Source organism: Salmo salar, chromosome ssa01 (assembly GCF_905237065.1).
Source record: "Salmo salar chromosome ssa01, Ssal_v3.1, whole genome shotgun sequence".
NCBI lineage: Eukaryota > Metazoa > Chordata > Actinopteri > Salmoniformes > Salmonidae > Salmo > Salmo salar.
The window spans coordinates 88,595,017-88,607,448 of NC_059442.1; the positions used below are offsets into that span (position 1 = coordinate 88,595,017).

The 12,432-nt window shown below is 45.2% G+C and overlaps 1 protein-coding gene across 8 annotated transcripts in view; it reads left to right on the top strand.

The window, feature by feature from the left end:
* Positions 1 to 12,432, top strand: part of LOC106609422 (trinucleotide repeat-containing gene 6B protein) — a 30,965-nt gene that overhangs the window by 12,735 nt on the left and 5,798 nt on the right. For 2 of the 8 annotated variants that reach the window (XM_014208241.2, XM_045723974.1), the window contains 12 exons: positions 708 to 904; positions 1,082 to 1,156; positions 3,678 to 3,890; positions 4,234 to 4,341; positions 7,113 to 7,241; positions 7,647 to 7,817; positions 8,671 to 8,820; positions 9,962 to 10,145; positions 10,487 to 10,648; positions 11,003 to 11,164; positions 11,378 to 11,521; positions 12,051 to 12,143. In XM_014208241.2, coding sequence (XP_014063716.2) covers positions 708 to 904; positions 1,082 to 1,156; positions 3,678 to 3,890; positions 4,234 to 4,341; positions 7,113 to 7,241; positions 7,647 to 7,817; positions 8,671 to 8,820; positions 9,962 to 10,145; positions 10,487 to 10,648; positions 11,003 to 11,164; positions 11,378 to 11,521; positions 12,051 to 12,143 — 1,788 coding nt within the window. The remainder of the gene's footprint in view (positions 1 to 707; positions 905 to 1,081; positions 1,157 to 3,677; positions 3,891 to 4,233; positions 4,342 to 7,112; positions 7,242 to 7,646; positions 7,818 to 8,670; positions 8,821 to 9,961; positions 10,146 to 10,486; positions 10,649 to 11,002; positions 11,165 to 11,377; positions 11,522 to 12,050; positions 12,144 to 12,432) is intronic. The other 6 variants (XM_014208267.2, XM_014208246.2, XM_014208257.2 and 3 more) reach the window with 6 other exon arrangements.

Genomic DNA, 12,432 nt, shown 5'->3' on the forward strand with positions numbered 1-12,432 from the left:
AAGGGAACGGAGCTTGCGCTCACGGCCACGCGCATTCCTAAACTAAAGGCTTTCACCTGGGCCATCTGCTTAGAGTGCTCTTATTCGCTCCCCTTTCACAATAGAAGCCTGAAACAACTTTTTAAACACTGTTGACATCTAGCGGAAGCCTTAGGAAGTGCAATCTGACACTGGATATTCGATAGGCATTCACTTAAACTACAAACCTCAGAATTCTCACTTCCTGGTTGGATTTTTCTCAGGTTTTCGCCTGCCATATGAGTTCTGTTATACTCACAGACATTATTTTAACAGTTTTGGAGACTTTAGAGTTTTCTATCCAAATCTACTAATTATATGCATATTCTAGCTTCTGGGCCTGAGGAACAGGCAGTTTACTCTGGGCACGCTTTTCATCCAAACTTCCCAATGCTGCCCCCTATCCCTAAAGAGTTAACAGCTTCTACCCCCAAGCCATAAAACTGCTGAACAATTAATCAAATGGCCACTGGACTATTACATTGAACCCCCCACTTGAATACTTTCCAAGTGCTCTGTATATCATAAGCGTAGCTGTGTGACGAGTCACCCTTGCAGAGTGACATGATTTTTGTCTCCCAAAATATCCAGACAGTCACAGATTTGCATTGTCATCATAACACAGCATTTTGTTAATATGGTAGTATGCTGTTATGGTGTAATAATGCTACTCATTGTTATATCCCTAGCAGGTTCAAAGTCTATGCAAGAAGGCGGCTGGGGTGAGGGCGACCAGGGCTCTGTGGCGGCCTCACGTCACTCCAGCTGGGAGGAAGAAGAGGAGGGAGGTGGAGGGTTGTGGAGCAGCGCTGGGTCCCAGGGTAGCAGCTCTTCCTACAACAGTGGGGGCTGGGGCCAAGGTCACGGGGGCAAGAAGCCCAACAAGGTAGAAAAGCATTCACAATGGGGGGAGGTTTGTTTGGTTGTTGCCTCATTCAAATACTTGATAGGAGTTGGATTTTTGATGCCTTTTGGTTTGAAGATGACTTACTTGTTTGACAATGTTTGTGCCAGAACAAAAAACTACTGCCAGAAATGTTATATCAGTATGTTTTTGTCTCAGGCTCCACTGAAGAGTGGAGGAGGAGACTCCTGGATGAACCCCATGAACAAACAGTTCTCCAACATAGGGCTCCTGGTAAGTTTCAGAGCAAATACAAGGTTTAGGGTCCATAGGCATCCATGGGCAGGCATAGGTTGTGAGATACTGGACATAGTGAGAGATGTTTTGTTGTAACTATTACAATGAGGATGTCATGCCAAGCAGGGCCTAAAATGTACTTTTTGGTCCATAAACCTGGCAGGTAGATGGCAAAATATACTCAGCAAAAAAAGAAATGTCCCTTTTTCAGGATCCTGTCTTTCAAAGATAATTCGTAAAAAAACATAACTTCACAGAGCTTCATTATAAGAGGTTTAAACACTGTTTCCCATGCTTGTTCAATGAACCATGAACAATTAATGAACATGCACCTGTGGAACAGTCGTTAAGACAGTAACAGCTTACAGACGGTAGGCAATTTAAGGTCACAGTTATGAAACCTTAGGACATTAAAGAGGCCTTTCTACTGACTCTGAAAACACCAAAAGAAAGATGCCCAGGGCCCCTGCTCATCTGCGTGAACGTGCCTTAGGCATGCTGCAAGGAGGAATGAGGACTGCAGATGTGGCCAGGGCAATAAATTGCAAGGTCCGTACTGTGAGATGCCTAAGAGGGACACAGGACGGACAGCTGATCGTCCTCGCACTTGCAGACCACGTGTAACAACACCTGCACAGGATCAGTACATCTGAACATCACACCTGCGGGACAGGTACAGGATGGCAACAACTGCCCGAGTTACACCAGGAACGCACAATCGCTCCATCAGTGCTCAGACTGCCCGCAATAGGCTGAGAGGGGCTGGACTGAGGGCTTGTAGACCTGTTGTAAGGCAGGTCCTCACCAGACATCACCAGCAACAACGTCGCCTATGGGCACAAACCCACCTGTCGCTGGACCAGACAGGACTGGCAAAAAGTGCTCTTCACTGATGAGTCGCGGTTTTGTCTCACTAGGGGTGATGGTCGGATTCGCGTTTATCGTCGAGGAATGAGCGTTACACCGAGGCCTGTATGCTGGAGCGGGATCGATGTGGAGGGTCCATCATGGTCTGGGGCGGTGTGTCACAGCATCATCGGACTGAGCTTGTTGTCATTGCAGGCAATCTCAACACTGTGCGTTACAGGGAAGACATCCTCCTCCCTCATGTGGTACCCTTCCTGCAGGCTCATCCTGACATGACCCTCCAGCATGACAATGCCACAGGAATGTCAGTGTTCTGCCATGGCTAGCGACGAGCCCGGATCTCAATCCCATTGAGCACGTCTGGGACCTGTAAGGGCTAGCCCCACCCCCCCACATAAATGTCCGGGAACTTGCAGGTGCCTTGGTTAAGTTTGCTGAAAATGTTATGAGTTATTTTTATTTTTTTAATTATGGAGAAAACAAACTGATGACTATGCCTAATGTTTATAAAAAATGTGTTAGTAAGAAGTAATGTGATGCATTGCTCAATTTCATAAAAAAAATTTGTGACGTGAGTTTTTACATCAAAATATCAGATGCGTTAAAGGGCGAGAGGTTACCGTGGTAATGAGGTCACTGGAGTCTCAAGTGTATCTGTGTGAGATTTTGGATGTGACTAGTAGTAGACAGCATCTCTCCGCTATCAGTTGAAGAGGCAGACTCAAACTAACATTGAAAAACAACTGACCGTGTGATCAAAACAACTGACCGTGTGATCAAAACAACTGACCGTGTGATCAAAACAACTGACCGTGTGATCAAAACAACTGACCGTGTGATCAAAACAATCTAAATGGCCAAGAAACACGAGGACAAAGTCTCACTTTGTAGACTTGAGTAAATTGACCAGTTTTATGCATGTGCGCAGTGCCTCAAAATTAATCGATCAGCACACTGCACAAAGCTCCCTAGCCAGGCAGTGTTGCTGCGCGAGGTGGGTTATAGATTCTTATGCTATGCAACATAACAGCAGAAATACTCTCAAAACAAGCTACTGTAGGGCCTCCCGAGTGGCGCAGCGGTCTAAGGCACTGCATCGCCGTGCTAGACGCATCACTACAGACCCAGGTTCGATCCCAGGTTGTATCACAACTGGCCGTGATTGGGAGTGCCATAGGGCAGCGCACAACTGGCCCGGCGGCGTCCGGGTTAGGGGAGGGTTTGGCCGGGGGGGTTTTACTTGGCTCATCGCGCTCTAGCGGCGACTCGTCAGTTGAACGGTGTTTCTTCCAACACATTGGTGCGGCTGGCTTTCAGGTTAAGAGGTGCGGTTTGGCGGGTAATGTTTCGTAGGATGCGTGACCCAACCTTCGCCACCAGAGCCCCAACGTTGCAGTGATGAGACAAGATCGTACACGTGTGCTCTTCCTTTTACTTTTTACTCCTATTTTTATTCGCAAATGTGAATGTAATGCTCACACTGTAGAGCCCTGCAAATCGACCACCCACCTACGTGGCTGGTGAAATATACATTTTTACTCCAATACCTCAATTCACCCTCATTTGACGGGTGTTAATTTTACGCCCTGATGCCACGTCATAGCTATGTTGGGGTTGATGGTGGTAGTGAAGATATGTGCTGTGTTTGTAGGGTGATGATCCTAGCGGGCGGCCTCTGGACCTGGCCCCTGGTCCTCCTCAGGATAAGAAAATGGAGGGAGAGAAGCGAGGGATGGGCCTGCATGACTACAATGGAGAGATGCGTAAAGGAGGGCAGAGAGGAGTAGGAGGTTTAGGGATGCTCTACCGTTCACCTGGTTCCAAAGAGATTGGGCCTGGCGACCCTGGGCCTTGTTATGACAAGGTTGGTACCTCGGACACATCACAAACCTCTCTGGATACGTCCCAAATTTCACCCTATTCCCTGTATACTACAATAGTTTTGATCCGAGCCCTGTAAGCCTTGGCCAAAAGTAGTGCACTATAAAGAGAATAGGGTGCTATTTGGGGTGTAACCTCTGTATGACTGACTTCTCTAAGTCTCTCTTGTCCCGTTAACATTTTCTTCTCTCTGTATTTCTTCCTTTCCCCATCTTCTTTTGGTATCCTTCTTCCTTTCCCATCATCTTTTGGTATCCTTCTTCCTGTCTTGCCTACTTCTTCCCCCAAATTGGGCAACTACTTCGATTGGCTGTCACTGCGATCAGCAGCCCTTGCCGTTCACCAATCAGGATGGGTGCCTTGGGGAGGAGTACTCTCCACCCACTGTCTACAAGCCCTCCCCCCTCTACAGCCACACTATCCCCCCTAGACAAGTAAGGCTGTGTCCCTCTGTCTCCATCAGACCATCAGCTCATTGCTTCACCGCTAACCTGGTCCCCGATCAGTTTCTGCTTTAGCCAACTCTGAGTAATCTACATCCCTTGTAAATTGTATTCTTCCAAAATCGGAGTACATATCATTAATAAAAATAAAATGGATGTACCAATTGCAGATTATTCCTTTTAAACATCAAGTAAAAAGTATCCCAATATCATTTTGTGTCAATAGCTAGGTTTCCACCCGATTGGCGACAGGTTTTCATGCAAATATTCTAAAATCTGTATAAAAACAAAACATAAAAACAAAAGTATTTTCCCACCAGAAATGTTTCCATCAAACTGACTTGTTGTGGATTAAAGACTGTGCATGATGACAGTGCACATAAAATAACTTTTGTGGTTAAATTCCCATGTACCGAATAAAGAAGTACAATTTGGGTTAAATGTTAAATACGTTGAAAACCCATTTTCAATTCTACTGATGGGTTTTGTGAAAACAAATATTGCGTTTTGTTTAGCGAATGTGCTTACTTTGGTTTTGGCACGTGCGCTCTAGCCAACAGCTCACAGATGCCTATATAATGGTACCTACAGTGCCTTAGGAAAGTACTCAGACCCCTTGACTTTTCCCACATTTTATATTACAGCCTTATTCTAAAATTAATTATTTTTTTCCCCTCATCAATCTACACACAATACCCCAAAATGACAAAGCAAAAACTTTTTTTTTTTGACATTTTTTTCTAATTTATATTTTCAAAAACAATAATTGTGAAAAGTATTCAGACCCTTTACTCAGTACTTTGTTGAAGCACCTTTGGCAGCGATTACAGCCTTGTCTTCTTGGGTATGACGCTACCAGCTTGGCAGACCTGTATTTAGGGGTGGAAGGTAGCCTAGTGGTTAGAGCGTTGGGCTAGTAACCGAACGGTTGCAAGATCGAATCCCCGAGCTGACAAGGTAAAAATCTGTTGTTCTGCCCCTAAACAAGGCAGTTAACCCACTCTTCCTAGGCCATCATTGTAAATAAGAATTTGTTCTTAACTGACTTGCCTAGTTAAAGGTTAAATAAATAAAACATTTGGGAGTTTCTCCCATTCTTCTCTGCAGATCCTATCAAGCTCTAGTTGCTCCACAACTATTTTCAGGTCTCGCCAGGTATGTTAGATCAGGTTCAAGTCCGGGCTCTGGCTGAGCCACTCAAGGACATTGAGAGACTTGTCCTGAAGCCACACCTGCGTTGTCTTGGCTGTGCTTAGGGTCGTTGTCCTGTTTGGAAGGTGAGCCTTCTCCCCAGTCTGAGGTCCTGAGCACTCTGGAGCTGGTTTTCATCAAGGATCTCTCTGTACTTTGCTCTGTTCATCTTTCCCTCGATTCTGACTAGTCTCCCAGTCCTTGCCGCTGAAAAATATCCTGCCACCATGCTTCACCGACGGTATGGTGCCAAGTTTCCTCCAGACGTGATCTTGGCATTCAGGCCAAAGAGTTCAATCTTGGTTTCTCATAGTCTGAGAGTCTTTAGGTGCCTTTTGGCAAACTCCAGGCGGGCTGCCATGTGCCTTTTACTGAGGAGTGGCTTCCGTCGGGCCACGCAACCATAAAGGCCTGATTGATGGAGTGCTGCGGAGATGGTTGTTCTTCTGGAATGTTCTCCCATCTCCACAGAGGAACTCTAGAGCTCTGTCAGTGATCATCGGGTTCTTGGTCACCTCCCTGACCAAGGCCCTTCTCCCCCGATTGCTCAGTTTGGTTGGGTGGCCAGCTCTAGGAAGAGTCTTGGTTGTGCCAAACTTCTTCCATTTTAAGAAAGATGGAGGCCACTGTGTTCTTGGGGACCTTCAATGCTGCAGATATTTTTTGGTACCCTTCCCCAGATCTGTGCCTCGACGCAATCCTGTCTTGGAGCTCTACGGACAATTCCTTCAACCTCATGGCTTGGATTTTGCTCTGACATGCACTGTCAACTGTGGGACCTTATATAGACAGGTGTGTGCCTTTCCAAATCATGTCCAATCAATTGAATTTACCACAGGTGGGCTCCAATTTTTTTTTTAAATGTCAAGGGTGGTCAATGGAAACAGGATGCACCGGAGTTCAATTTCGAGTCTCATAGCAAAGGATCTGAATACATATGTAAATTGAGTATTTCAAGTTTTTTATTTATAATATATTAGCAAAGATTTCTAAAAACCTGTTTTTGTTATGTCATTATGTGGGGTCAAGGGGTCTGAATACTTTCCAAAGGCACTGTCTGAGATTATTTGTCAAACAGCAGCCAAGCATCGATCATCATGTCACCAGAATAAGTCCCTCGATATTTATTGGAAAGAAGCATCAAGCTCATCACCTTCCACTTTCACCATCCTGTGAAGTTCATCATTTATTTAATCTGTAGCCTAATCAACTGCATGCTCTCCTGAGTCGTAGTGGGAGGACCACACAACATATCATGGGGTGAATCCAAGTTTACTTCGATATGGTAGTTATTATAATAAAAATGTATATTCTCCGCCATTTCTCGCAAAATGTATTTTACCTACACAAAACGATCCCAGCTAGTCTGGTGTATTGTTATTTGGAATGTTTACCAACAAATGTTCTGTTTTTTATCCGACATGTACTTTACTCTAATAAAAAGTTTGGATGGAGACCTGTTCATTGTTGTATCGTTCTCTTCGTCTGTAATTTCCTACCTTATCTCCACCGTCTTAATGTCTAAGAGTCAGTCATGTTTGTAACCCTCTCCCTCTCTGTTCCCCTGTCAGGGTGGTCATAACATGTTTGGCGGCAGCGGTGGTGGGATGCCCCAGTCCAGACACCAGCCCGGTGTGCCACCCATCAACACGTCCGCTGGGATACGAGCGCAAGTGCCTCATCAGTACCTGTCGCCTCAGGTACCATTTGATGTTTTTTGTTGTATTTGATCAGACTGTAAAAGTAATCAGTTTTAATGTTCACCTTTTCACAGCTTTATTCACAAGACTTGCTGATCAATATCCCTTGTGCAAATCAGTCTACTATATGCCCCAACCTCTGCTCAGGAACAATAGATTTTTGGGCCTTTGGCTTCTTAGTCAGAACTTTGTGTGCAACATGTTTCCAGGGATGTGATTTATTTTGCCAGCCTGCTCTGGATCATTAGCTAATGTGAGTGATTAGGTGAACTCACTCGATGAAGAAAACCTCACCAAATCGATGAGTAGTGCACCACTGATTTTCTGTTTATTAGAGGGAATGTGCTAGACAGAAGGTGCTTTGTGTTTATGTTCCACATTCCCATGGTAACACTGATGTTCCAGGTGCCAGGTTCCATGCTGAAGCAGGTGGCACCTCCCAGTGCCGGCGTGGGTGGAGTCGGGGGTGTGGGTGGGGTGGCGGGTGTAGGAGGGGGTATGTTCCCCCCTCAGCTGTCCCCCCAGCACATTGCCATGCTGAGCGGCATCTACCCCCCTCATATTCAGTTCCAGCTGGTGAGTAGCTGTACTCTTATCCAACTCTAGAATGAAAAACGTGGTGGCCAGAGAACACAGCCTTGAGGAACACCAAAACTAACCTTAGATTTGTTCTAATTAAAGCCTTGTTGGCTGACACGTCAATGTTTTTATATACCTATATAGGCCTATGACAAGTCAGTAAAAGTACCAATTTGTAGTACCCTCTGTTCATACCCCTTCTTCCTCTAGCCACTGTCAATGTTTCCTCTGGAGAGAGAAATAGCAGTGGGGGGATTGTTTTGGGGGTCCCTTCCCAAATACATTTTATGTAGAAGGACTGAGAAGCTTAGTTGTGGAGACCTTTTTAAAAAAATGACATTCTACTCTAAAATGAATGGAAATTAAATTATGCTGACAATATTTAAAATTATTTCCACCTCCAGAAATGAGCCCAATAACATATTGGTACAATTATTTGTTAAAATTATTTTAACATATTGGACCATATACATGGTCCATATTATCAGGTATTCCATTAGCAATAAGCATATTACCTGCAGCCCAATTGATTCAGCATAGTGGCTGGCTATAAATAGGCTGAAGCATGGGGTTGCCTATTGGGCTAATCATTAGCTAGATACCAAATGTCATCTTTTATCTAGTTAGCATCCTATTGATGTATTTTATGTCCCATAAAACTTGGATAAACACAGTAAATATAATGTAGGCCTTCCTGTTAAATGTGCACTTCGCCAGAAATATTTGTTCATGTTCCATATTTTTGGGTGTGTGGCACCAATGAGTTTGCCGTGGCGCAGCGCCGCAGCAGAAACACTACACTGTTGAGACTGCCTTCCTCCTCTTGGGGTGTTGTAACAGGTGTTTACAGTCGTCTCTCCCTCTCCCCCAGGCCTGCCAGCTCCTCCTCCAGCAGCAGCAGAACCCCCAGCAGCTCACCTCACCACAGCAGCTACAACAGCTCCTACAGAACCAGAGAAAGTTCCCCCAGAACCTACGCCAGCAGGCCGACCCACAACAGGTCAAACTGCTATTACTGTTACAGCTGCTACTAATACTAATGCACTGGAAACAACATAACCAATGTCCCCTCTAAGCAGCAAGCATGCGTGGCCGTTCTTCTGTGATCTAATCAACATTATCAGTCCCTTTTCAATGCAACAAACCAAAACACATCTAACTTTGCAAGATTGAGTCTGTGATTTTGTTGTAGGCAGAGCCAGAACGCGACGGAGTATAATTCTATTGGCAGGGGTGGCCCACAAGCGGTCTTTCAATCAGCTGCGAGTGAAGGCACTTTTCAGATCTGTTCTTTGCAGGTTAGCGAGTTATTATCCCAGTTATACATAAGTATAGGTCAGCAATGGGGAGTTACTGCTTCCTACAAGAGCACAAAACATGTAGGCTAGATTTCTTTGAAAAGCCAGTCTTAAGGTAAAAAGCTTGTCTTAATCAAAGGGGCAGTGTTGTATTTTGAGACAGGCATGAATAAGCCAATAGGCAGAGGGATAGCCTGCATTGTCTAATTCTCTGTGTGGTAATAATAATACATTTTATTTTGTAAAGTGTTTTCTTGCATCATACAGGCCAAGTAAAAAATCATGAATTAATGTCAAAGCCCTTCATAATATGAAAGTGTCATGCAATGTAGGCCTGCATTGAACACCACATATAGGCTACTACAGGCCAGATCATATAATTCAAAAGCTATTATGGGATTTTCTCCATTGGTTTTGTTGGTAGGCCTACATTATGCTCAAATAGCCACAATAGCATATTGGCTACTGTCAAACTGTAAGGGTACAGCCTCAGTGTTCACTGTCAATGCGCACTGGAATTTGCACGAAATTCTCACACTGTTCAAGTTTCCACTCACAAGAACCTAAAATTTGCTCAGTGCCTCAAATTTGAATGAACATTGAACCTAGTTATTTCAACTGGAAACGACACAACCCTAGTTATTTCAACGGAAAACGAAATGTGCCCGCTATGAATCAGGTAAACCTCTGTACTTGAGGAAATACAATATGTTTTGAACACAAACGTTGAATTCTGATTTGTATGACTTTTCACATGAATAGTCATAGGCTGGCGTTGCACCCATGTTGCCATGTCTGCTCACAGGGTTCCCAATTCCACTCATCCCTCATCTCTCTCCTCAGCTGGCCAGGATCGTGGCTGTTCTCCAGCAGCAGAGGCAGCAGCAGCAGGGTGTCGGAGGGGGCTCCAAACTATCACCCTCAGACCTGGGAGGAGGAGGCCCCAAACTGCCTATGGCCGACTCCCTGCCCCATCCAGGCATGGGTGGCTCTGTGGACCTGCACCAGAAAACACAGGGCTACTCTGGTGAGCGCTGTAAATAATGACATGAATGGACATAAAGGATAGATGATAATCTCTTTTTGAAAAATGCTTGATTTTCCTTTTTACCCGAGAGAACGTCCCACTCGTTTTGACACAACTGTGTTATACATCTTATTTTCAATACAAACCACTAACAATGTTAGTTTTATTTGTCGTATGTACAGGATACACATGGTACACACCGTCCAACCAAATGCTTACTGTCAGTGTAAACCGTCTTGAGGATTTTCATTGCATACTGACTGATTCTCTGCATGTAATTGAGTCATTATACAGGCCCCCTGCCATCAGCTCTAACCCCTACCTGTCCCCCTCCCTCTCAGGCTATGGTGGAGGAGTGAACCTGTCTGGTCTGGACATGGGTGGCTCGGTGATGGGAGGCCCAGGGGGGATGAAGGACATGGGGGGGCAGCAGTCCCGCTTCAAATGGATGATGGAGGGTCACTCTCCTGCCCCCTCCCCTCCTGAAAGCCTCAACAAAAACGGTGAGAGAGAGCGAGTCCTAACACTGTAGTGAGTTTACGGAATTAATTATAGTACGACATGGGGCAGCAGATAGCCTAGTGGTTAAGAGCGTTGTTCCAGTAACTGAAAGGTCGCTGGCTTGAATCCCGAAGACGGAAAATAGGCTGACGTGCCCTTGAGCAAGGCACTTAGCGCCAATTGCTCATGTAAGTCAATCTGGATAAGAGCTAAATGACTAAAATGCAAATGCCAACATGAATATGTTGATTGTTGACCCATTTGGCTTTGTCTTCTTTCTTCATCTCTCTCTCTCCTCTGTATCGCTCTCTTATTGTCTTCTCATCTCCCTCTTTCCATCCCCCTCTTCCTCTCAGGTCCTATGTCCACCCCTATGAGAAGGGGGGTCTCTCCATACTCCCAGTATGACATGATGGGAGGGGAGGGGCTAGGCATGCCCCTCCAGAGGGACAACTGGCACCGTACTCCTGGGAACAAGATGGGCTCCAAGCCCCAGGGCACGTCCAGCTGGCCTCCTGGTGCGTGGCCATTCTAAATACCAACTGAATCTGCAGGATTTTGATCTATCCAACCACTAACACACCTGATTTGACCAAATCCCCTGGATCAGTTAGTGTTGAGCTGGAACAAAAGCCTGCAACACCCTGTAGCTCTCTGGGACCAGGGTTAAGTTGATGAGGTGGCTTCATCTGTTTGTTTTGAAATAAAAATCAAGAATTTCTGTTTGTCAGAGTTCCAGCCCGGCGTGCCCTGGAAGGGGATCCAGAGCATCGACCCAGAGTCTGACCCCTACATGACCCCAGGGAGCATGATGGGAATCCCTGGGCCGTCTAGCCTCAACGACACCGAGCACCAGTTGCTAAGAGACAACACGGGTACCTACCGAGACTAAAGCAGAGTTGCAACTGTATCTATGACTAAGTCCACTTTCCGAGCACCTGTTGCTAAGAGACCAGCTGACCTGACATATTACGTAACAATAACACATTACATAAGTATGCTGTCATCAGCCCTCGTCCTCACAAAGTCAAAGAAACTAGTATACCACTGAAATCATATCCATCAATGCATGCACCAGTTAAACATCAAGTTGTTAATATTATACTCTATCTTACTATATCATGGATGGACAACTGCTGGTCCGTGGACCAATTTCACTTTTCTTTTTTTTACTTATTCCAACTTACAAATTTGCTTTACAACTGCTAAATTGTCTCTATGCCCTGTGGAAAAATGTGCAGAATTGCATGACATTAACTTCAACTATTTTATATTTTATCTTCGCTGTCACGAGGGGGGTTGCTAAAATGTTTTGCTCACAGGGTGGGGGGTATGGAAGTGGGTACGCAGACCCACGAGCCACCATGGCCCTCATGAGTTAAGCTTGTTGTGTTTGTGTTCCAGAAGCCAACCCCTCCCTGAACACCTTGCTGCCTTCACCTGGTGCCTGGCCCTACAGTGCCTCAGACAGCCCCCTCAACAACGCACACAACTCGGGTAACAGACTGAAAACTCAGTAACACTATGAATGTGTTATGTATGCTTTATGGATGTGTTATGAAGTCCAAAGGTGACTTTCACAAAAAAGAGCTATCACGTTCACTTAGGGTGCGTCTGTAAATTCACTCTGGCTATCTACTCTGATTTCAGAGCACTCTCTTCTGAGTGTGCCAGAGCGCAGTGAATTTACAAACACCCTAAACATTCTCCGGGGGTTCGAAATATACACTCTGCTTTTCCTTTTATTTACTCTCAAATGTTGTCGTTCAGGGTGTCAAGTTTCAAC